Source organism: Caloenas nicobarica, chromosome 1, assembly GCF_036013445.1.
Source record: "Caloenas nicobarica isolate bCalNic1 chromosome 1, bCalNic1.hap1, whole genome shotgun sequence".
Classification (NCBI taxonomy): Eukaryota; Metazoa; Chordata; class Aves; order Columbiformes; family Columbidae; genus Caloenas; species Caloenas nicobarica.
In genome coordinates this window covers 14,319,693-14,346,161 of record NC_088245.1, presented here as the reverse complement: position 1 = coordinate 14,346,161, position 26,469 = coordinate 14,319,693, and the positions used below count along the sequence as shown (strand labels likewise).

The following is a 26,469-nucleotide window of genomic DNA, read 5'->3' as shown; positions in this document are numbered from 1 at the left end:
ACGGGCGCGCAAAGCGAGGAGCGGGAGGAGCGGGCGGCGGCGGCGCGGGAGGCGGAGGAGGAGGAGGGGAGGGACCTTCCCCTCCCTCCCACCCCGACACCGGGGGAAATAAATTATTCCCAGCCCTCGCACTCCCAGCTCCGTGCCCCGCACCCCGGCAGCGGCAGGCGGGGACGGCGCAGCCTTCGGCGGACGCGGAGGGGCCGCCCCTGCCCGCACCGCGCTCCGCTCCGCGCCCCGCGCCCGCCTTCCCCCGAACTCCCGCGGGCCGCGGCGGGGGGCAGCGCCCGCCCCGTCCCGCCCCGTCCCGCGCGAAGCGGAGCGGCGCGGCGGCCCCGCCGTGCCCTGGATGCCCCAGCGGCGCCGGCGGCAGCATCATGGAGCGGCGGCGGGGCGTCCCCGGGGGCTGGCCCTGCCTGCTGGCCGCCCTGGGTGCCCTGCTGGCGGCGGGCCGGGCGGCAGCCCCCCGCGCCCGCTTCTCGCCCTTCTTCTTCCTCTGCACCCACCACGGCGAGTTGGAGGGCGACGGCGAGCAGGGCGAGGTGCTCATCGCCCTCCACATCGCGGGCAGCCCCGCAGCCTACGTGCCCGGCCAGGAGTACCACGGTAGGTGTTGGCGCCCGCCGTGCCCGGCGCTGCGCGTCCCCCGGCGGCGGGCAGGCGGGCGGGGAGGGAGGCCGCGGGGAGGCCCCGCACAGCGGAGCGGCACCCCGGCTCCGCGGGCGCGTAGGGGAGGGCGGAAACGGGCGCGCTGGACGGGGAAACGTGCGGCCGTGTGCCGTGCCCCGGGTCAGCCCCGGCGAGGGGCTCCTCGGGGCTCCCCCGCCGTGCGGGACCGTCCTCACCTGCCCCGGGCGCAGGGACCGCCGCCGCTTCCCCTGTCGCAGCACAGCTTCGCCCCGTCCCGGCGTGGGTCCTGCGAGGCCCAGAGCCGGAGGAAATTCCCAGTCCCGTCTCCCTAAGCGACCCGGGGCCGCATCCAGAACCTCCTAAGTTGCTGGAAGTCCGTCCCTTTCCCACTTCAATGGCCTTGGGACCCGGCTTTGCACCGAGCGCATCGCCCCTTCCCCGGCGACTGTGCGGTGCCGCAGCTGCGTCTGCCACGCGTGGGTCACCACGACGTGTCCCTGCACGGACCCCGCGGCGCAGCTTTGGCCGGGGCAGCCGCCCAGTCGCTCCCCGCGGAGGCGATGCGGGAGCCACGGGAGAGAACGGTGGGTCAGGCACTCACAGGTGGCTTCGAAGATGGAAATTCGTGCCCAGAAATAAGCCACCTGCTTTTTGTAAACACTCAGGCTGAGGGTGTGTTCAAGTTTCAAGGGTGAATTAAATTGCGTGGGCAAAGTTGTTCACGCAAGTGGGGTCTTTACTTTGTTGATGTGCTGGGTGAGGGGCTGCTTCCCGCCGTGGAAAACTGCTTTCGGCTGCAGACTGCCTCTGTAAACCAGCAACCGTGTTGTTCAACAGCCTTATCACTATTTCTCTATATAGAAAACTTTATATGTGTGAAACATTTTTAAATTCATAACCACGGAAGACCGCTTAAAGGTATATTCACTAATCCTTCTTCTCTCTTTGTGTCTGTTTGAGGTTTTGCCATGCTACATAACAGCTAACTCTGCAATAGGCATTGAAAAGTCAGAATATTTAAAAATAAATATTTATTTTAAAACACCTTGCTCAGAAATAGATACTGTGCAATGGCCCCTGGCTAAAGATGGAGCTAAACTTCTGACTTTTAAATTCTGAGCTGGGTTATATCAGTTTTAGGTAAATCACAGAATCTTTGAGTCATGTGAGTATTCTGATTGAATTCTTAATTGTAAAGACAGAAAAAAACCCCGAACACATGAAATATTCATTTTCACAAGGTCTAAGGGGTCCTGAAGTTCTTGTCTTTGTATAACCTTTAACAATATAGTTTTACCAAATTCATATGAAAGTTTTGCTTTTAAAATATTGGTGTCCTTTTTAACAAACCATATATGGAAATTATATGGCTTTATCAGGTTCATTTTTTCCTTAGAGCCCGATAATACACACTCAGATCACTTAAATTGCATTCAACCTACTGAACCACAAATGCTCAGGGGAAAACAAGAAGCTGGAATTTCCACCCTGCACAATTTTAAATGCTAGATTTTTAAAAATATGGTTCAGGTGCTTCAGTAACAGAATTGCTCCCTTTCCAGCCTGCAGCCGGTGTTTAAGCCCCGTTGCTGGGCAGGGGAGAGGGGTGTGAGGCGGGCGCGGGGGGGCTGCGGGCAGGGCTGCCCCGGCCCTGGAAGGTGAGGAGCGGCAGTGGGTGTTTCTCCGGGGATGCTATTCTGCCTCTCGCCCTCCAAAACTGGTTTCTGAATTTTAAAACGAGCAGAGAGACGCCCCAGATGCGCGCCAGGCTTTTCAGGTAGCCACGGGTGGATTTTCCGTCGCCGTTTTGCGTTTGACAGAGCAAAACGCGGCGGCTTTGAATGTACCTCCGTGCCTCGGCTTTTAACTCACCCGCTCCCACGGGGCGCCCGGAGGTTTTTCGCGGAGCCGCTGCCACCCCTGCGCCCCAGCTGCGCGCCGCTGCCCCGGCCCTGCGCGCCCCCGCGCAGCCGCTGCGCGCCGCGGAGCAGCTCAGCGCTTCTCCCCGCGGCCAACCCTGCGCGGGTGCGCAGCGGAAGCTCGGCCGGGGCGTCGATAGGTGCTGGCAGCTGCATCCTCCCCGGGGGCTCTGTCATCCCGCTGCCCGGCTGAAATTCTGAGCGTGGTTGCGCTTTTCCGTCGGAAAGCGGGCAGGTGGGCGCTGCGCTGCCCTCGGCGTCAGCGCTGCCAGAGGCCAACATCTGCCCCGGGGCTGCAACCTCAGCATGCCCGGGGATCTTTTAAAGCCATTCTGTTAAGGAAGAATAAACAAATTGGACGCATTCACAGGATCATGCTAATTCTTATGAACACAGAAGAAAGTCCACAGATTGAACTTGAAAACTAATTTATTTACACAGTACAAGGTGTAAGTACACCCCGGCGTGAGCCAGCCTCATATCTCATTTCTATCTTGCAATGGTAATTTTTCTTAATTTTGTGCATTGATTAAACACTTACCTGTGCCAAAACAAGGCAAGAAGCACTGCCTGTTTGCTATGCACAGCACTGCAGATATACCCTTGAGTTAAGCACACTTACTCAGATATTTTGAAATAGCTCATTTGAATATTTTTAAATATAACAATTGTCGATGTTAAATATAGCACAAGAAAAAACCCAAAGTGTACAATCTGAAGAAACAGTTTGAAGCAATCTGGCCTTCTATATAGTGTCATTTAATGTCACTGAAAAAAGCTGGTCTGCACCAGTTGAACATTTATCATTTAAAAATCAAACTTTGAAGGTGGTCTTGTGGAGACACAGAGGTAGAGTTCTGAGATGCAGTACAGAAGCACAAGACAAAGGGAGATTTTCATATGTACAACGCAAATTCACCTGCTCGGAGAGCATATTAAAATACACTGCTCCAACTCTTCCCAAGTCCCAGCGAGGCCCCACTTTACACTTACTGCCCCTGCCTTCAACAGGGACAGGTGACAGCAGCATGCAAGAGCATCAAGTGCAAAGAGGTGTGAATTGGATGAAACCAAGGGCTGGATGAGAAAAAAAAAATCTGCTTTAGAAAAATCAGCCAACAACTTTCTGTTAATTTGTTTAGGTACTTTGCCACCAGTGGAGCTGTGACACCGGCTCTCATCCCAGTGCCCAACTGTCCCTTGTGCTGCCCCACACCCCGGGAGAGGAACAGTATCCAGTGCAAAAGACACTTGCCTGGGAAACAGGCGAGCACAGGAGCTTCTGCAAGGGGCTTTTCTGAGACACTGGCCCCGGCACCTTATTTCCCCATGCATCTGAATTTCATAAGTAAAATGAAGGCAATACTATTCCCTGCTTTGCACAGTTAAATTAGATACTTTGGGATTTAGCACTTCTGCCCTAACCCTTAAAAATACTCCAGATTTGGCCCTACTCCTACAATCAGTAAATATTTAAAAATGCATTCACTGACTGAATAGGACCAGACCTATGCTGCATGTAAATATGCTCTTTTTATATACAGGACTGACTTGATAAATCAGTAAACAACATTATTTCCTTTGGCAGACTTTTATTTCAAATTTAATTAAGTCCTTGGGCTGGCAAAGCACTTAAGCACTTGCTCAAATGCAAACTGACACAATGTGCACTGGTTTAATGTAGGCACCTGCTCAGTTTTCTTCCAGCCAAGTGATGGTTGCGTGTTTGGAGACAGGCATCAGGGTCTCCTTGGCTTGCGTGTAGCTTTGCTGTTAAATAGCAATGATCCTGTTTTGTTTTTCTCCTGGGCTTTCCACTGTAATCTGCAGAGCAGAAAATAATTTCTTCAGGAAAAAAAATCAGCAACAGTATGTATTGAGTTTTTTAATGCAAGTTCTTTTGGGTTTCTTTCCAATCTGTGGTCAATTTTGATTATCAATGTCAACTCGCCTTCGGTGCTGAGAGCATGTGCCATCATTTATGGGCATGTAAGTATGTTGGAAATTTGTAAAGAAAAAATTATAAGCTTGACTGAACATTGAGTCTTCACTGCTCTTAATCACAAGAACCTAAAAATTAACAGTCAGATTTGTAGTGCTTAAAAAATACAGGTTACCTTTACACGATATTTTTGCTTATCCCTTACTTTTTTTTTTTTTCTGTCACTGTGAACAGCGCCTTTTTCCCACGGTTTCAATTTTAGATATTTTAGGAACAACTTTGAACTGTTTTCTCATGATTAATGTTAAAACTCATAATTCTGCCCTTAAAATAGTTTTCTTCAATGAGACATGCGTTTCTATTTCACTCTCCATTGTTCCTTTTTCTTTTTTTCCAGAACAGATTAACCTTCAGCCCCCAAATGTTATCAGTTTCCATCAATGACTGTTACTATTCTTAGCTGTACTGTATATTGTCTGGAATTGTTGCTTTGATAGGTTGTAAAGAGAAAAAAAAAAAAAAGAAGTTTTCAACTATTTTAAGTAGTAGTCATGCACTCTTTCAGCACTGATAAAAAGTTGTTTAAAGTCTGGCCAATTCCACCTTTTTATTAACTGCTGTATTTAAGAAATACAGATTGACTTAGTATCTGTTCTCATTAGGGTTACTTGCATTTTTGGCACCTGCTTGATCTGGTGGATGTTTTCATTGTAAATTCTTATTGTTCAGATTATTAAAAAATAAAAATGAGATGTTGGAATCCAAAGAGAGGGAGGGGAAGAGAAGATAACTGGAGAGTAAGTAGCGATGCTGCTTAAGCTATAAACAGTATTATAAGTGAGCTGAAGAAACTCAGTTACAGATACTTTCTCTACCATTTATGCCTCAGCATAGAAAGCTTTTTGTGAGTCAGTAGAGGTAAAGAATGTGCAGGAGGTGATGTTAGTGATGGTGTATTGCTAACAGAAGAGCAATTTTTGGTCCGTGTTTTCCAACATCAGCCTGAGCAGCAGATCAGCTTCTTGAGTCTTTTGCAGTGTGTTCCCTCAAACACTTTCATCTCACCCATTTACATCCTCCTCTGATCTTTGGAAAAATGGAGACTCCCATCATTTTTTGTTTTAAATTAAGAAGTGTGTAGAAATTTTTGGTCATGGGAGTCCAGTCAGCTCCAGGGATTATTCTATAACTCTTCAGGGGCACTTAAATTAAAAGCATGAGGCTGGCTATTGGTAGCAATGGAGAGGAAATTATTAAGAATGGGGAAAACTCTTGGTCTTCAAGTATCTTCTTTCCTCTGAGGTCTTTAGCAATATCCCACAGCTGCATAAGGGTTTTGTAGCACAAAAAAAATTCATCTAGGGTCAACATTTACTAAAAATGTCCTCATCCACCAAAACCACCAGAGCGGACCATGGCTGTGCTCCGTCGTATTTATGATTTTCTTGCATAAACTAAACTTCGCAAAAGCAAAGCTGATTTCTGAATACTGTGACCTGTTCTTTAGATGGTCTCTTTGAATTTGTCAGGTCTGAGACTTACTTCGTGTGTTTTTGTTTCACTAGGGAAGATGTTACATTTTAACGGGCTCAGCTGTCACCGCTCTAATTCGTGGGCCAAGTAAATGGTCAGCAGATGGCTCAGCCATAGATATGGTCAGGCATGGGATTGGCGAAAGGAGGTAGAAGGTCCACAAAGGCCTAAATGAGTCTTTCTTGCAAATTTGCAGAAGAGATGTAATCTCTGGTTAAATCCTTTCTCTTCCCATCAGGGGTTGCTCCCCCCTGCATAGGAGACTTGATTGCCCCAAATAACAGAAATCAAAGTCAGCATGGCGTGCTGGCGTGACCCACATTTGTCAGGTGACATCTGACTGTAGGACAGAAACGGTATTGTTGGTATTACGTAGGGCCGACTATGCTGGGCTTGTCTGTATACATTAAAAAAATGATCTCTGCCTCACTGAGTTCACCGTCCGAGGCCAGAGCTCGGTGTGAGAGCTGGCGGGTGTGCACGGACCTTTCCCATAGCCCGTCAACCAGCATTGAAGTCAAGGAAGAAAAGAAGCCTATAAATGGTGAGAGGATGCAAAAATACTGTTTCAGTGGGGATATTGCACATACTTTCTGCTTTCTGAGTTTAAAAGTTGCTTTTTTAACATGTATAATTCATCTGTGGAATTCATTGCTCAAATCTGTCGCTAGTAGAAATTAAAAAGAAAATATATTTTTCTTATAAATAATTAATAGTTGTAATTAGATATAAATAGATATGTATAAAACAAGATATAAACTTTGTACACTTCAAGACCTAAGGTGACTAGTAGATGATTTATAAGTAGGTTAGTGTGCCGTGGTGGCACGTAGTACGTTTCTGCAATGTTTCCCACATTGATTATTCCACCAAAACCCTGTTGGTTCATTAGGTAGAACAGGGCGAGACTGTCAGACCAGCGGCATTTCTCATTTTCCTTATTGTTCCCTTGATCTGGATTTTTCAAGGCCACTGCTTTTGAAATACTGTAGCACTTTGCTATAGTACAGTATTGCAGTATTTGCATATTGACTGGCTGAAGCATGATTTACAGTCTGATAATAGCCGTGGTGGTACAACTGATGGATTCAGATGCAACCTTTATTTGCTTTGTGTGTCTCATGCCCTGCAGCTGTGGTTTAGATTTGTCATGAGTGTTTGCTGCATGAAGTGGGAAGGAAACGGCACTGTCTTACCTCTGAGAATAAGCAACCTTTCATACCGGCCCTTGTTATGAGAATTTCAATAGTCTCTGATGAAAGGTTCAGTCTTTTTAACATGCTTCCTTTCTTTGTGTTAACATTTCCTGCCTTTTCATTGGGCATAAAAGGTGCACAGAGTGCAAATGTGTGTCTGGAATATTTGTGTAATTCCCACTTTTTTTTTTTTCCCCCAGTTGTGACTAGCCCCTGGGATAAACATAGGACAAACTCTGACAGTGCAACTTTTAACATCTGTCAAAGCCCAAGAACAAATTGTGTGTGCAAAAGACCTTCCCAGTTTATCAGATGATGCGGGTGGTCTTCCTGGGTTCCCCTTCCCCTCAGGTCCATCCTGGGAAATGAAAGTCACAGCCTGTGTCACGCAGTTTGCGCGGTGCGAGCTGGGCTGTGCTGATGGAGGAAGAGATGCCTCCGGTCCATGGTCGTGGGACATTCTCTCAGGTCTTTCCTGGTGCTCAGATGCCTCCCACTGACGACAGCCCTTTTACTCTTTTCCTAAAGAGAAGAGCAGGGTCATGGAGGGTTTTTTTGGTTTTGTTTGGTGGGGGTTTTTTGTTTGTTTGGTTGGTTGGTTTTTTTACTTTGTTTTGTTTTAATTTATCTCTCACTAGGCATTTGCATTAAATAAAGCAATGTCAGAGAGTTGTATGTCTTGCTTGGAGAAGGAGAACCAGGGTTTGTAAGGGCATTAGGTTTTGTGCCCAGTTATTCTGTAGTCCAGCACTCTGTCCCTCTGCATCTGGAGGGGTCCTGGCTGAGGCTGGAGATGGCACCCGATGGCCAGGCACGGGGCCACAGGATCCCTGCCAGCTGCTCCTGGAACCGTCTGGAGCAGCTGATGCCTGTGGGCACCACAGAGTTTCCTGGGCAGCTGGGTTCAGCTTGGCTTCAGACAGAGCCGTCTCTGGGCTCATTCTTTGTCTCACCAGCCGCAGCATCACCTGTGTCACTCCAGACTTCCATTGGTGTAGCTGATAGTTATTCACCCTCGGTCTGCTGCTGCCAGCATGGCTTTATGTTTAGGGAGACCGGTTGGTGTTTGTGTTTTTTGCATGCTGGTAGTGGTCTCCACAAGGCTACTGGGACCCTCCGTTCCTCTCCGTCTGCCCTAGTGGGATACTTCGGCTTCCCAGGGAATCAGGACATCCTTGACTGTAGTGTTTTCTATTCAGCTATTGTAGGCAATGTCTGTTATGTGAACATCCCAGTCGAGAAACTAGGAAGTGTCTGAGGAGACTGGACATGAGTGGGGTGCTGGACGTGAGTGGTCTGTTAAAGTTGCAGGGGAGCAGGTGAGGAGTTCAGACACTTTCCCAAAGCTTTTATTGCAAAGTAGAGGCTGTTTTTCACCAGTCTTTGTAAAGTCCTTCTTGCTATATTTCTTCATCCTGAGAACAAAACAGAAGAGACTGTTCCCTGCTTCTCTCCAGGCACTTCAATATTAATATTGGTTGTGAGAGTTTCACAAGTGTCTCCTTGAGGGGTGAAGTCAATGGCGCTTTCCCAGCCCATGTCTGTTGAAGTTAAACCTGCAAGAGCCCTGACTGACAGCAGGTGACAAATACATCTCCCTTCAGGTGCAAGCTTTACCCTACAATACTCTAAGTTTAAACCAAAACCAAAACCAAAACCCTTCTTGCAGACTTCTACATTAACCTTCTTCATAAAATTATGTGTGCTGCAGGTTTCTCTCTGAAACGTGCAAGTGCTTCGGTGCCGTGTCCAGGTGCTGTCCCAGTTTCCCATGCTCTGGGGACATGCGCTGGGGTGACAAACACCACAGGGTGTATCCAGCCCTGCAGTGGGACCAGTACTCCCTGCAGACCCTCTCTGGGGGGATGCCTTGCCTGCTCCCCAGGAGGGAGGTGCTGTGCCTGCCTGCGGGACAACCTGTCCCCACCTCCTTGCTGAAGGGCCAGGTGCCATCAGATGGATGGTGGCCCCACATGCCTCCAGCCCCGTCCCTCCTCCCCTCCTTCTCTCTGCCTGCTCAGAGGAGGGAACAGCTCCAGGGGCTGTTCAGAGTATTTGATTGAGATGCCGAGAGTAAAGTTTGATGGATGAGAAGTCTTATTAATAAGCCCAGCCTTTTGGGTGTAGAGGATCAGTAGGTGTTGGAAATATTTGCGAAACAGTGTGTAAACCTATTGCTGTGTCTCTTCCTGAGACGGAAGCTCTAGGACATGCAAATGTGCAGGGTGGTTGCTGGTTTCTCTCCCTGGTTTTGCAAGATATAATATGGGGGGAACTGGCAGTGCCTTTGCTCTTCTTCAGCAGGGCAAGCAGATTAATCAGAGATGGGGCTGAAAATCTGTGTGTGTTCCCTGAATGACATCTACTCAGATGTACACGTGATTGTATTAATAGCTGCTCATTTTCCACAGGAGACAAGGCTCCACACATCAGGCTGAGGAGATCGAGTTATAAACCAGACTGAGAAAAAATGCTGGGAGCTCTTACATGGGGCTTAGCAAAGCTATGATTTGTTCAGATTAGCCAGAGTTATTTATTCCTCCCAGTGTCTGCTTGGATAGTTTTGTAAATAAGTGTGTACGACCTGACAGAGCTGAAAGGCAAGAAGAGGGTCTGCCTGCCAACCCCAGCTCCGGCTGCAGCCGCTGCAGCGCGTCTCCGGTCCAGCTCACCGTTCCTTGCTGCCATGGGTGCTCAGGCACTGGCACCCATCCTTTGTCCCCCGCCAGCTCCTGGCCATTGTGTGGCTCTACACAGAGTGGTCTTGCTGGTGAAAAACTCACAGCGTAAGGGACCTCACCATTTATGTCTTTCCACCCTCTTGATGTCATTTTTGAGAGTGCAGTTAGAAGATCAAAAGTTGGCAAAGCAGCAAAATCTCCGTTTGTACAGGGAAATCCACCAAGCAAGCTCCATGTCATGCATAGGTGTGCTTCTGGGAGCAAGTGTGGTTTCCCCCTCCTTGTCCTGCCACATTACATCTGCAGGTGGTTCCAGGCCTTCCCCAGCTTGAGTTTGAAGGGATTTGCGTGTTGGTTTTCCATGGGTAGCGTGTACAGGATGCTCCCTGGGAACGTACGGGGAGACTATGAAAGTTGACGTCACAGCAGAGAGGGAAGGAAAATGGAAAAGAGAGAGCGCACAACACTCGCTGGCCAGAAGACTTACAGAAATCTGGGAATATTCTTCTCTGTGTGGCTGAGAGATACTCTGTGGTCATGATATTCAACATGTCTGGTAGAATACTCACAAATGAGCTAGCAAGGACACAGAAAATAGTTTTCCTGTGTATGTTGCCTGTGCTCCTGCAGATGAATTCTTCATGGGAGAGCTGGGTCTGCCCGTGCAGGTCCTGCAGCGAGGCAGCTCTTCCCACACCAGAAATGAAAGCAGGGAGTAGATGATTGGCCTTTTTAACATCTGAAAACAGCAGCACGACCCTCTGTGGCCTCTCTTCGTGTCAGGCCCTGGGATGTGAGAAGTCATTCATCACATCACGGGGCTTGGCAAGGTCTCTACCGTTTGCCTTACATTTTTCCCGCTGCTTCCCAGGACAATACAATAGATAGGAAAGAACAAGAAATATAGATAATATTTATCTTTCTGGCTAAACAAGCTGTGGTTTCCAGGCCACAATAGCCTTCCAGCGTTCCCATCTCGTGGGGGAAATGCACTGCTAGAAAAAAAACAACCCTCCTTCCAGAATTAGGCGCATTCATCTGGGCACTGGATGAAATGATTATCAATAGCGAGAACTGCAGAGTGAAACAAACCAGCACAACTGACTGAGGCAAAGACCCTGGCTTAATGAAGCAGGCTTGTTTGTGGGGATACCAGGCATCAAAACTAATGGGTCAGCACTAGAACATGCTGGGAAAAAAAGTTCCTAGTAAATTTGAAAGAAGAGATCTCTGGCTAAATTCCAGCATTAAACATTTTTGTAGAGCATTTCTTCTGACTCTGGCCCCAAAAGACTGTAGCCTTCAGAACCTCATTCTGGTTAGTACGAAGATCAAAAACTGCTGTCAAATCTTTTTATGATTTCCAATTATTATAGTTGATTTGCTGAAGGCTGATACCCCGTCAGATGGGTTTTCGAGGTGATAGTGTTCTTGCATGAGACACGGGACTCGAGAATTGATTCATCTGGAATTGCCACGTTTGTAGTGAATTAATCTAAAATCTGGTTTTGTGAAGGATAAAAACTGATAATGTATTTGAGTAGAATTTGGTAAATATTTTAGTGGAAAATGTGGGGAAATACAATACTGATATTTTCGAAACAAAGTTTGGGGTTCTGTTTTGGAAAAGTATCTTAATTGTGAGACCGACTGAAAAATAACAAAAAAAAAGAAGTTAGCTGTATAATCAGAAAATAAAATGAGACTTTTCTGCTTGAACAAAATTCTTTATCTAATTTTTTTTGGTTCATTGAAGATTTTCATATTGACCTAACTGATATTTTAATTTATTTTTTTGTGCTAAACCCCTCAGTACTTCTCTTTTTATGTTAACCCAAGCTGATTGCTTTTTCTTTCTTTTTCTTTTCATTTTGGTCACTGAACCAAAAATCGAACAGTCCTACTTCTGACAAGTTGACCATTTAATTTCCGGCCACTGAACAGATCTGATTCAGACAAGTAACCCTCACCACTCTCCTCACATTTGTTCCCAAAATAAATTACAGAATAATAATTTGGTCTTTAAGGCACCAAAGTGCAGCTGGTAACAATACTAGCATTTCCAATGTAACAAACTCATGTTTTCTATAATGATACCTGCCATTCTATGTGGCTTCTGATGTATACATTGACCACATTTTCCTTTACATCTAGCCATTGTTCAGCTTTCTTTTTCAGCAGAAATCTTTTCCCTGATTCAGTGTTCAGTAAAAAAAGCTTAGAGGAGATCTGTCACTTGGCTCCTTCTAGATGTCTACAGTTAAAGGAAATTTCTGCTTCCAAACTTGAAAAGCTGCTGTAGTGCATCTATAGAATTGTGATTCGTTTAACTAGACAAATAGGCCTTCATGTCTTTAAAATTATCTTCTTTTTTTTTTCAAGCAATAATATTTACAGGGCTGTCCACCTCAAATAGAAATGAACTGCTCAGAGCAGAAGTGGAAATTGGCTTTGCGAGATGCAGGTTTATTTCATTCATGGAAATGATCCCCCCCTGTTTTTCACTGCTCTGCTTTTCCTTCAACCTATAGTTCATGCATTTATGGAGTATAATGGAGTTACAGCAGAGTTGTGCTGTTTGCAGAATCTGCAACGTGCGGGTTTGGCTGGGGCTGGCAGCACCGGTCCCTCCCCAGCCTCAGGCAGCCGGGATTACTCCAGTGAGCAGCTGTGGACCTTTTCACTCAAAGAGATGTAAGTTTTGTTTCATCAAGTGGTAGCAGATGTTAGGGAGCTTTCATGCCATTCATCACCGAGGGAAAGCCAATGCGATGGCATCTGGCTGTTTTCTTAGTACAAATTGTTTTTTTAAACTCTAAACAGTCTTTGAGCAGAGGTGGCTACTCTTCTTTTGGGATCTTGCCCAAAATCCCAATGTCCAACTCCCCCCAAGCCCTTTTTACCCAATTAGTGAGATTACAGTAGAGAGCCAATTCTCCTGCTATTTGCAACATTTTCCGTTTGAAAACACACATTGTAAAATTAATTGCGGTACAATATTTCTTCTGATTGCACATCACTAACTGCTAAGAAATGCTACTGAGTGACTTGCACTGTAACTATTAACCTTTCGCTTCAGATTTACAAAGCCTTCACTTGTTGCTGTGACCAAGTGTTCTCTACATGAAAACAGTCAGAAACAGGAAACCTTTTTTTCCTTTTTTTTTTAATTGACGTGTTTTCTCTAGACCATGTAGATTTTTTACGAGGTGCAGAACTCACACAGACACTGGTAAGTATAGTACCTCAAATCTTTAGACCAGCAAAACCACTGACAAGCAAAAATGGCATGTTCTGCCTGACACCTTGGAGCACTTGAGGTTTGAATCCCCATGAAAGAGGATCCGTGACAGCAAAGCCCACAGCTCCTTGGTGCATCATGCAATATGGGTGGTGAGATAAGAGCTTTGGGCAGGGGGATAAGCTTTAACTCTGCTCTCATCTTGAAAATTTTGCTAACTTACTCCTTGAGCCAGTTTCCATCCCTCTTGGAGCAGTGCTGCATCGTGGCAAGAAAGAACCTGGCACCCAAGTGCAGAAGGGTGAGATGGAAGGGATGAACATGTGTGAGGGAGCTTATCAGATGCTTCCCCTCTTCTCCCCTTTTCCAAAGAGCTGGGCTCAGAGAATGTAGCCAGATCAACAGCTTCCATCTAGTAGCTCTCCCTCAAAACTGCTAGACAGATATATTAGTAGGAAAAAAAATGCCCAGGTCAAACAATCTGGATGATGTTCCCGCTGCCCGCCAGTTCAGTTCTCATCTCTTCTGCTAAATTTAACATGTGTTTATTATGTTTAGCATGCAGAATGGTTGTAATGAATTTGAATTAGAGTGGAATCATCTTTTTGGTGCGTTTTTTTTTTTTTTATGTCAAGAACACTGTACTCTGGTATAAAGAGAGACTGATGCTTTTGTAATTAGCTAGACCAGAATTTTATGGCCTTTTTAGTTTGTGGTTTTTCTTGCTGGTACCTTGTATAGGTATTTAACATTGGGGCAAACCAGGAATGAAGGATAACATATCACATGTCCTCTATTCCTCTTGAACAATTTGGAAATTTTTAGGTATAATGAAAGCATAATAGTAAATTTCTTTTAGTTATACACTTAAGAGCATATTCTGTGGTATCTTTTATTACACACCTAGCTGTTTTGTTGCTTCTTGAGCTTTTCTGTTGCAGGCAATCAGAATACTGCTGGGATAAAGAGTTATACGTGTTGGGTGACTAGTCATTTAATGTGTTCTTCAGAATCAGAAGAGGTGCTGGAAGAAAATATATGTGAGGTGGCAGAGATCTTAATATATATTTCAGGATCCTGGGTATTTATCAGCTATTTATTATGCTTTCTATCTGTGTCATGGCAGGCCTAACGTAATTCCTATCATATGCCAAAAGACAGCCCAACTGTCTGGTGTCTTGAAAATCCCCCTTTAATATCTCCCAAGAGGACCACATTTCTGTGGCTTAGATCTGGCTTAGGTTTCGTGTTGGCGGGGGCACCTTTTATGTGGTACATAGCTGGTAATATATTGTGGGGGAATGAGGAATTACTGGGAGAACTTCCAGTTCTGCTTAAAGAAAAAAAAAAAAGAGTCCTGTGATATGTTTCAATATAAACTTACTCAAATGTATCCAAAGACTCAGGTTCATTTTTTGCTTTCCAAGAACACAAAGCTATGAAAGAATGCAAACATAATTTAAGTTTTTATGACTCCTTCACTGTAGGAATACCTTTTGTTGAATTTGTAGCCTGCAAAACCCTGTATTATTTAAAAAGCTACCAACTGGAACATTTCCCTGTGAGAAATGGAGGAAGAAAGAAATGTTCCTCAAATTTAAAGCAGGATTTTTACATATTAACTATAAATATCTTGCAACTGTATGATTTGCTTTTAAATAAAATAAAGCTGCTTGCTGTCTCTGCAGAAATGAATTGGGGAAAGGGATTTATCCAGGGTAATTCAGACAGATGAATGGAAAGATATGTCCATCACCACTAACGTGACAGTTATTCCTTCTAAATATAAACTAATATTATATATTAGAGGCTTGATTATACCGTTAAGAAGATTAGTACATTTAAACAGAAAATAAAGGCTTATGTGCCCTAAATGTGAAGCTAAAAGGAGAGGTTTTTATATATGGCAATATTGCAACATTCAGGACTTCAGAACAAGGTATTTTCCACATGACAATACCTGTAAGGAAAAATCACTGCATGATGCCCCTGGGAATGGGAGGGAAACCTTAAATCTAATCTTTCAAAGTGGTAGTTAAAACATATGCAGGTATTAATCTTGGCATATTTGGATGTTTACTGGAGTTGGCGTGATAAGTGCATACGATCGTATCCACAAGGGCAGTTTTCTGGCTCATCCATTTTCTGTAAATGTTTGGGCAGTCTTTTAATTGCAGAAACTGTGGCACATCTATTAAAAAAGTGACAGAAGGGAAAAACTGGTTGATGATGCTGCTGTGATATTTCTGTGAATCAGATCTATGAATTTAAAATATTTAACAGATACTAAAGATTTCAATGTTTTTTAATATTGTGCTTGACTTACACAGTACTGTCTCTAAGGACATAGTAGCTGAATCTTTCGATGCTATTGAATTTACGACATTGAATTTAAGACTTTTGTGCTCATGTCATGAAGCTTGCTAGGTAGTGTTTAGCACGTCTCCTTTTTAATTTTTATTTTTTTGAATTTCTTGTTCTTTATATCCTAGTAGTTCTCTGGGAAAGATTTATAGTAAGGGTGGAAGAAGACCTGATCCTTTTACAGTTGTCTTCCTGATAGATAGCACTCCCGGATTTCCTTTTATGCATCTCTCAAATTAGATATTCTGCACCTTAATCACAACACAATCTTACTATATCTTTTAAGAGTAAAAGCATTGCGATTATAAATTAACTTAGAAGTATTACAACATCTTCTGACTCAGGGCTTGTCTTTGTTTCTGACTCAAGTGTTGCTCCCTAGTCAAGTCCTGTCCAGAGAAAAAAGCCCCGTAATTGAATCCAGCAGGGGCTGCAGTGTGAAACTGCTGGTCCATCACGAGGCAGAGCTGGTGTGAACCCAGCGCCCTCTTCCCCCCGTGTGCTGGACACGGGCTGACTCTGCTGCAGCCTCCATCCATGCCCGTGGTGCAAGGTACCATGCGGGCGCCAAAAGTGCTGTGCAGGCCAAAATGAAATGCCTGCACTTTGGAGGGGAAATGAAGGAGATATGGACAGCGAGGTATTTTGAGTGCTGCCTTTTCCACCCATTGATTTCTCAGGACGCCATGTGGAGGGGTGCCAGCCCCCTCAAGCCTTGCTGACAGCACTTGCTCTGGAATAGGAGGTCAGGGGCTGGCTTGGGCTGAGATGCTCTGAATTTGCTGCTCTGCTTTCCCAGCTAGCTGGTTGGTGCTGTGGGGTAGGGCTGGGCTCCTGCTGGACGCTGCCTGGCCCCTCCTGTCCTTGGGGGACAGGCTGGGGGATGCAGCCTTACCTGTCCCTTCCTTAGGGTAGGCAGCTCAGTGTACAACCTGGCTGTGTATGTTTTGTCATTACCTATTTAAACCCTTCAAACTCATCTTCTCTCAAACACTTAAAAAAAGAACCTTCCTCGTTTTTACATATCTACAAGAGCTTCCATTGTTTAGACATGTGAACTTTTACTCATGTTATTAGGACCATTGAAACAGCATGGCAATGTCCATAATATATAAAATGTCCCTGTATGTGTTTATTGCTTCTGTTGCTTTGGTGCTATTTGCATTGGCATAACAAGACATTGTAGACCAATATGCTAACTAAATGTTCTTCACATTGCTATGATGTGGCTGCCTTTTACAGGATCCCAGAATGGCTGGCGTTGGAAGAGACCTCTGGAGATCATCTAGTCCAGGGGTGTCAAACTCATTTTCACCGGGGGCCACATCAACCTCACAGTTGCCTTCTAAGAATTGAATGTAATTTTAGGACTGTATGAATGTAGGAGTAGTTACATTGATACAGTCCTAAAATTACATTCAGCCCTTTGAAGGCAGCTGCAAGGCTGATGTGGCCCCCGGTGAGAATGAGTTTGACACTCCGATCTGGTCCAACTCCCCTGCTAAAGCAGGTTCACCAGAGCAGATCACACAGGAATGTGTCCAGGTGGGTTTTGAATGTCTCCAGAGAAGGAGACTCCACAACCTCTCTGGGCAGCCTGTTCCAGGGCTCTGGCACCCTCAAAGTAAAGAAGTTTCTCCTCATGTTCAGATGGAACCTCCTGTGCTTCAGTCTGTGCCCGTTGCCCCTCATACGATTGTTGGGCACCACCAAAAGGAGTCTGGTTCCATCCTCTTGACACCCACCCTTGAGATATTTATAAACATTGAGGAGATCCCCTCTCAGCCTTCTCTTCTCCAGGCTGAACAGACCCAGCTGTCTCAGTCTTTCCTCATAAGAAAGATGCTCCAGATCTTTTATCATCTTCATAGCCCACTGTTGGACTCCCTCCAGTAATGCTCTTTCCTTCTTAAACTGGGGAGCCCAGAACTGGACAGTTCTGCATGCTCATATTTGCAAATAGATGTATTTGCCCCTGAAGCAGATTTATGTGAACAGGCCCTTTTCTGAGGGACTCTCATTAGGCTGTTTGTCCTCCAGCTTTTGAATGTATTGGTTAACTTCAATCAAATGTAACACAGGGATAAGTGTCTCAAAGATGCTATGAACCTGAAAGCTTGATGGAATTTGGGTAGGCAGCAGAGGGAAAAGACCCAGGGTAATACCTTCACTGAAACTGAAGACAGTCAGGTGAGTTCAGCTGTTTATTAACCCCAGGAGAACTCATGCCTCAGGCACAGAAGAGCCTCAATAAATCTCTGCTATACCCTACAAACACTGCAGGATTCAGCAATGAGGCACTGGTCCCCACCAGAAACAGTTTTTATTTTCCCACTGGAAATAAAAGCTACTCTACTACAGTGTCTCCTGTGGATCCCAGCCACGGGGCGTTGGGCATCAGGGCCTGGCTGTCCTGGGGTATTGGTTCATGTTCAGGATGGCCCAGGGGCTGCTGAGCCATGTGGCCCGGTCCCAGCCGAGCAGAGGTTGTCAGTGATGGGGAGAGAGGCCACCTCTGTCAGGATGAGCACAGACGAGGGGCAGCAGGGGTCCCCAGGGGGTCAGGGCACTGGGCTGCCTCTGCTCACACCTTTGCAGCAAAACCCTTAGGAACAGAGATGGAGTTAAGGTTTCCAGTTGTATCTGGGAGATAATTTGTTGTCCTGGACACATAACCAGTTCTTCTGGTGACCATCAAAAGCCAGTGGCTTTTAAGCCAAAGGTTGACGTGGTCTCTGAAACTTTTCTTCAGCTCCTGATTAAAGAAGAGCTTTCTGTAAAGGGCAGGTTCTGCAGCTGTGGGGAAAGTATGTAGTGATCCTAGTGGGAATAAAGTGTCAGAAGAAATAGGATGAAGGCAATAACACAAGCCCTCCAGGGAGCTGTAGGGCCAATCTGCAGTGGCACAAGATGGGTGGAAGGTGGCTGAGGGCACTTGTTTGTCCCCATGCCTGAAGGCAGCCCTGAGGAAAGGCCCTTCATGGGTACCAGCCGCAGCAGAGACGAGTCCAGGGCCAGTTCCAGCGACACATGGGACTATTGGCCATAAAGAGGTTATTTCTCTGCCTTTGATGGGATCTTTATTGTTGTTAGGAAAATTCTCCCTATTAGATCTTAACTTTTCTGCTGTGCTTCACCCAAGTGCATTTAAAAGGTGGTTTATCTCTATATTTTCATTTGTCCTCCATGGGAATGACAGGGATTTTAATGTAGAACAGAAAATTAGAAAAGCTCTATTGAAGTAGAGAGTACTTTTTAAAACACAAAACGATTTATTTGTGACTATAATTGATGATACTCTTATGAATCCCTTGAGTTAAATAAGGTGAATCATGTAAACAAAGTACTTTGTCTTGCTCATTTGCATTCTTGCAAAAACAAGAATAAAACATTTGTAAAGTAATCCATTTGAATTAATTTTACAAAACAGAAACACTTTTACTGGAATGGCAATATTTAAATTTTGTGTATCATCCTGAGATCACTTTAAATTTAATTTAATTTTTGCTTGAAATTTGCATTTGGGTCATATTCTGTGCTGGTGGAAATGAGATCATGACTCCAATGGGTGAAATGGCATCAAGGTGGTCTTGATGAGAGGAGAACTTGGCCTTGAATCAAGTCATTATTATATCAGGCAATGTCTAATGAAATTGTAACAGAGTATTTTTAGGCAAAAGCAGTGATACCACAGAAGCATGCTGGCTTAGGTAATATTTAATACTTGAAGTCCAATGCTGATCAAGACTCCACTTTCCAGTTTCTCTTCCTGCAATCTGCCTGCCCTCTGCCAAGCAGTGGTGTGTGATTAATTGACTGACATGAAGTCTGTTATTTACATTGCAGATATATTGTGAGTAGACTCCAGGTGAAGCTCACAGCATGCTGCATATTTACCACCATATGTTCAGGAGGTTGTGAACAGAAAAAAGTAAGTCTAAAGCCAGAGGAGGTATTAGAGGACACAATAGAAAAGCTAATTATAAAAGCCTTCAAAAGCAATCCCTGCTTCACCGTTTGATGTCCCAATATGTAATTACAGAGAACTAGGAAATAAGGGAAGATCATAAAAGGAAGATAATAAAGGGAAGATGTAAAAAACAGGGCATGCTAGATTGTGAGAGAAGAGGAAAACAGAGCTCCCAACCCATTTCTCCTTTAGCTGTTGGAAACAAGGGAGGGCTGTGAAAGGGGGGTAGAGGGGGCAGCTGTCCTGGACAGTATAGACAGGGGAGATGTGAGCTCAGGAGGAACAGGCAAACTTTGTCAGTGCATTTTTTTCTGGTGAAAACTGGCATTTTACCCTCCGGAGGGGGCTTTGCGCCAGGTGGGGTGGCCAGGAAGGGAGCGCTGAAGTTGGCAGCTGCGTCATCCCTATTGGCAAGCAATGATTTGTTCCCTTTAAGCAAGGACAGCATGGGATGAAATCACCCCACAGGATGCCACCCTTATTTTAAAGCCCATTATGGGCTGCCTGTCCAAGTAGAAAATCTCACTCTGCATCCATTACTCTAGCCCAAACAGATGTATATATTTTCCTTGCTATTTACATTATTTCTGAATTAGGCTGCTTCTATGAAAATCACAGTGTCTTCTGTTGTTTTGTAGAGTGTCTGGTAAGAGTAGTTTAGTGAGGGTTATAATTTTCGATAAAATAGAAGAAAAATATATATCTAAATCTTAGCTTCAAATCTACGTGTATATTAAATCAATATTTTTTAGAAAAGTAAAGGTGCCCTGCAATTTGGTTAGCTACGTGTGCAGTAGGGAGTTTGGGGTCAGGATACACTTCTGGCTGGCTGTCACAGAAAGGTGCAGGGAACGCGGGAGGGTGGAAATGACAGCTCTAATTTTGCTCCAGGGCTGGAGGGAGGATGTCTTCACTTGCACCTCAAAGGGCCTTCCCCAACACATAGCTCAATTATTTGGATGGTAAGCTGATTAGAGGATTTGAAGGCAATCATCCAAAAAAGGTTGATGCCAGCCTCCAACTGACACATCAACTTATTCTCAATGAGTGCAAAAACGAGATACATTTCAAATTACAGTTTTGTAGAAGTGTTTAAAAATGCCTTCAGAAGATGCTTCATAGTGAACAGGGTGAGCAGGCAGCAAATGGCTCTTTAATGGACCTTTCTGTCTGCTCCAGCTCGTGCTGAGGCTTGTTGTGTGCCAGGAGGTGCTCGGCGCTGCAGCCTGGCGTGCAGCTGGGCTCGAGGGGCTCAGGGCTCCCCCCGGCTCCCTCTTTTGGGAAGCAAGAGAGGTGTTCACTTGGGAAGAGAAAGTAGAAAAAAGGAATTCCGTTGTTTCAAAGAGAGGACAAGTTGGAAAAGGTGCCAAGAAGATCAGACACTTAGAGCATCTACTCATCTCCTCCTTGCTTTTCTTTAAAGAAACCCCACAAATTCTGAAGTAAAAAAAATATCCCGAATTCCCTACTCAATACCTAATTCTTCAAAAAATTTCAGTTTCTTAGCAGATTTCCATCCTGACTTTGTGACAATGATTTACACAAGTAACCCTGTGGATTTTACTGGAGCAACTGGAGAGAACAAGGTTGACTTGTGAACAGAAGCCCACAGAACCTAAAACATCAAAATTCCTGAATTTTTTTAATAATATCTTACTCTGAATCATTACTGGATGATTATGTATGTATGACTGTGCTAGGTTAACAGTTGGACTTGATGATCTAAAAGGTCTTTTCTAACCAAAACGATTCTATGATTCTATTTGTCAATGGTACATGTTCAGGTTAATGTTTAAGGCATAAAAGTATATTTCCTTATGTTTATAATTTCATCCTGAATGGCAAATTTGCATTGATACAGACTTGCTTAAATGTATCCACTATTGTTGAAATTAATATGCACATTATTTTATTGCCCATTGAACTTCAAAAACATTTTTCAATTGTTAAAAAAGATGTGTTAGACAAAGCACATAAAATGATGAAGGTTACAAAGAGACAAGCCATAAGGAGAAGGGCTCAAATTGGCAGCCTGGCACCCTTCAGCCCAGCCAAGCAGGTGGTAGGGTTGAAGACAGAGAGCTCCTTTGCTTAGCACTTGCCTGGTGCTGAGCACTTACATAGTTATCCTTTTCTACTTCAACCCGGCATAAAGCCATGATTCAGCTTCCCTCTCTGTTCCTGCAGGGTTTGCTTTCAGCTTCCAAAACCCCAGACTTGAAGGCATGGTGATGGGCGCTGCCTCAGGTTTTAAATGCCCATTGCATGTGCTGATGTCGTATTCAAACGTTTCCAGCACACGTAAGTGCAGATGAAGTCAATGGGAATCCTGTTGTTCAAAATCTTTGCAAATTTCAGATTGTAGATATTTCTAGATGAAGGCTCAAAAACTTATGGCCCCGAAATTAGCAAACAGCTTACAAAATGTAGTCCCTGATTTCTCCTGCCTTTGCATATAGCATGCACTGAAAAGGTGTTTGTAACAGAGGTCTGCTCTCTTGTATAAAAACACTTTCAACTGCTGTTGTATTTTGGTCTGACAATGATTACTGAGTGCACCCTGAACTCAATTTCCATAAGACACAGTGTCTTCTGTAAAGACAATAATTCTCCATTCACCTCAATGAGATTTTCCAATGTCTCAGTAGTTTCATAACCATATTATTACAAGTCTGTGGAGTCTATTTTATAATGTCAAATTTAGCACAGAAAAAGGTGCAGTATGTTTAAATTCAGGTGGCTTAGAAACATTACAAAGTCAAATGGAAGAAAACTACAATGCTCAAAGTCTGTAGAGACTTTGTTACAAATCCAAAATGAACACAGTGCATGATACACCACCATTTAAGTGTTGAAGAAATTAAGCCAAAACCCGTGGACATCGAGACAAACTCAACATAGCAAGACATGCTACATTGCTTGCTCCTACACCCAGGAATTGTACCTTCTTCAAGAGAACTGGAAAATAAAGAGTAATTAAAAAGTATTCATAATAACTTTATCTCCATACTTTTCTTCCAACTGCATTGCAATCTGCAAGGCACCTCTAATCTGCTTGATAGGATGGAGGTTTCATAGAAATTTGATGTGACCTAGAACAAGGAAACAACAAAGAATCCCAAGGCGTAAAAAAGGGGCACAAGTCTTCTGCTGTCATGCAAGGGGCTGCTTCTTCCTTGGATTGTGGGTTGAGAGGAAGGGATTTCAGTTGCACAGAGGACTTCTAGGGGATCCTGGCATCCCACCAGTGGGTGGCATACTGACAATGATACAGCAGGAGCTGTAAATCTGGGAGTCCCTAGGGAGTTTTGGTTCTTATATCCACATGTGGGCAGGAAACTTCTGTTTACAGCGAAAACTTTGTCAGAGTTTTCTTCTCAGAAAGCTCCACTGCTGCTTGCAGTTCTTCCTCCCATCTGAGGGAGGAGAAAAGCAGATTAAAAGTATGTGAATTTCTTCTTAAATGCCACTGTCCTACAGTAGGATGAAAGTCAGAAGATAACTTTTACATCAGAATAAAACCTCTGGTCCAGAGAAGCCTGAATACACAGCTGAAACTTGCAGGGGCCTAACCTGCTCCAGGAGCCCTCTTGCAGCAGAGAATGTGTTCCCACACCTTCTTTTTCTTTTATTTCCATCTCTGTCTTCTTGATGATCATTGAATATCTCTTTGGGAGTGACCCATAATATCATTGAGTTCAACTCCCTGCTCCTTGCAGAACTACCTGAAACTAGTCCATATGACTAAGAGCATCATCCGGACATTCCTTGAACTCTGACGCGGTTGGTGCCATGTCTAGTTTCCTGGGGACCTGTTCAAGTGATTGACCACCCTCTCAGTGAAGAAACTTTTCTTAATGTCCAATCTGAACTTCCTCTGATGCAGCTTCATTCCGTTCCCTCATGTCCTATCACTGGTCACCAGAAAGAGCACATCAGCACCTTCTCCTCTGCTTATAAGTCTTGCCCTTGAATGATGCAGTGGTTTTTTATTACACATAGTACCTTCATAATTTGATATTTTATCTTTTTGGAGAGGGGAAATTATTTGCAAAGCACAGCATAAATTTGTGATTTGTTACCCAGAAATTAGAATATAATATTTTTCGTGAATTAAGAAAAAAGCAAACTTTTTTCTGCTTCTAATTACGATATTATTGTTAATTTTAAAGGGTAGTCCATATTTGCCATGATAGTTTCGCATATGATGATCATAACTGCGTAGGTTAGTGAGATCTTCAGTGTTTATGTCAAGAAACTACTGATTAAATCAAAAGATTGTCCATTACCAATAGAAAGAAAAATTTGAAATAAACCCCCACAAACAACTCCCTGCTCCCAGTAGTTCACCAAGCAGAACTTATGAGCTTGGTTCCCTGTGGCTTTGTGCCTTGAGCTGGGATTCGTCCTCATCTGATGAGGCACAAGCTGTGAGCGGGGCTTTTCCTGCAGCTGGAGCACATCATGTCTTGTGCCCTATGGGTTCTCTGGTGTCTACTAATGTGGCTGCCCCTTCCCAGGGGAAGGGATGGGACCATGTGCCTTTCTCACATCACTGATTTTTGGAGGATTTACAGAAGCACAGTAGTTTCTAGATGTTTACCTTTTTGTTGCTTTTAGTTGAAATCAGCTGGTGGGATCAACAGTTAGTGAGAGAGGTGTCGGGGAAACACACTTGTGGTTCTGTTATGCTGCTTTCTGTGTGGAAATGAGACTTACCTGATATGAAATGTTCCTTTCTTGACTGCCTTATCTTAAATGAGAGGAAGCAGAATAGGAGTGGAATAAACTCCTGTTCAGATTTAAAAGGAAGCTACAAGGGTAGGTAAATAAAATAGCAGATTTCAAATGTGAACGTGTTCTGATGGAACATTTGGAAACTCAAGGTGGGACAAGGAAAGAGAAAGAAAAACATGTGATCTACAAATTACCCGGAAGCCAATAACTACATAAAGAGAGACACTAAAGAGCTGAATAAAAATCTGTGTCCAAAAGTGTAGTTTTTACAGTCTTACTTGTGCATCTCACAGGAGGACACTGACAAAATTTGCATGTATTACTAAATATTTAGTTATCTGGTGAGAGTAAATGGAAGAGCAAGGTCATTCTATCAAAATTGTGAAAATTTACCAGCTTAGACAGAAAACCTACCCTCCTTGTTCTTTACTATGGTGACTTATGTTAATGAAAAAACTAATAATACTCAGCTGCCAAATGGCTGTGGGCAAGTGACTGAGTAGAGTTTTATGGGTCTGAGTGAAGAATACTGAAGAACAGCTTTTTACATATAAGAAGGAAGACTGTGATCAGCAGGAAGAAAGAGAGAGAGACAAAGAGAGGTACAGGGAGGGAGGGAGAAGGAGAGGATGAGAACTTGGCCATACTGTCTGTATTTAAATGTGTTCTCTGAGGTGCCTGGGTGTCTGTAGTGTGATAGATATATTCAGTAATAAAAATGTGATTATAGTAATGGTCCTTCATGGAATACTGACTGAACTACCTGGTATTCTAAAATTTATTGAGGCCATTTTTAGCACACTTTTTCACATTTTGGAAAACCATTTTCTGAGCACTTGTACCAGACTGCAAATAATTCCACAGCGATTTGAAATATTTCAGTCTGAAACTTTTAAAGTAAATTTCAGTTTTAGCATTAACTTGTCTGATTTTTAGAGGCATTTCCTCCTTTGAAGTAGCTAAACTGGTAAACCAGTTAACTGCAGGTGTTACATTTGCTAATCAGATGGATAATTATTATACATTGGTAAAAGAAAGACAGCTGCAATTGCTATAGAAGATTGTTAGGAGTTTTTTAGCATAACAATGAACTGCAGCACCTGCCTTTCCAACACGCTTTACAATTATGCTACTGGTATTATTTCCTTGACCCCTCCCATAGCACAGAAGGATCTACACAGTGCTCTAGCTTTGGCTGAGAAGACAGCCTCATTTTGAAATTCTTTTCGAGTTTGCTTTTAACTTTCCAATAACCTTACCTTTTGATCAATGTTTCCTAAAGGTTTACTTTCATGAAAATGGTGCACAGATGTTTAGCAGACGTACATATGGCTATTTTATAATTACTGATTGATTTGAAAAAGATTTTCGCTTGCTGAAAGAAAATCAGGTTTCAAATCAGTATTTTAAACTTGTGCAGTTTTCAGCTCCGTTCTGTATGTGTTGAACTCATAGGCCGCCTGTAGGGACCTGCAGGTTTTCTGCCTTTGATGAGTAGATCTGTGATAAGTTTGAAGGTATTTGGTTTGCAAGCAAGGTGCTTAGTTATGTATTGATCACTAGAATGGCATAGGTATGTCTTTGTTGTGCTATATATGTGGTATTTATTTCCATGTTTGACTTACATATATCCACATCAGTCATTTCCCATTCTCCCTTAATTTAATGTCTGCCAATCCCTGCCTTAGGATATCCTCCAGATACAGCACTCAGGCCAAGAAAGGCTGCTGTGTCACTCCTCCCACATGGCAGGTGTAAAGCAACATTCATCAATGCAAAATGGTGAGGATTTGTGAAAGCTGTGCTTACCTTGCCATTTGGATCTACTTCCACTGGCTGTTTACCATTCTTCAGATCAATTTGTGGAAAGCATGCTGAACTTGCTATAATATCTATTTATGCATGCTAAAAGGTAAGAAGCCTTTAAAATATCTTTATTTAGCTTTCTGTGCTTAAAAGAAAGCTGATTCTCCACAGTCCCTCTCTACAGCTTATCAGTGTGGTGTGATCTGTTGCACAAGAATTTCTTATTTATGATTTTTGGTTTGGAGAGCGAATCCTGATGCTCACAAAGAATTATCTGCTACTCCTTGCTTAGATGTAAAACAGGTAATACCTCTGGACAGGGATGAGCATGAGAGGGGCTGAGACCCTCTTTTGTCTTTACAGCTTTCCCACACCAGCATTTTCTACATCTGCTCTTTTACCTTTACAACCACAGTTCCCATCTTTATTATCTGTAGCTTTTCAGTATCA

General features: G+C 43.9%; 1 protein-coding gene across 1 annotated transcript in view; it reads left to right on the top strand.

Moving 5' to 3' along the window:
* The first annotated feature begins 377 nt into the window (after positions 1-377).
* The window catches only part of RELN (reelin), a 289,052-nt gene continuing 262,960 nt past the window's right edge, over positions 378-26,469 (top strand). Inside the window, exon 1 of the mRNA XM_065628247.1 lies at positions 378-606. Coding sequence (XP_065484319.1) covers positions 378-606 — 229 coding nt within the window. The remainder of the gene's footprint in view (positions 607-26,469) is intronic.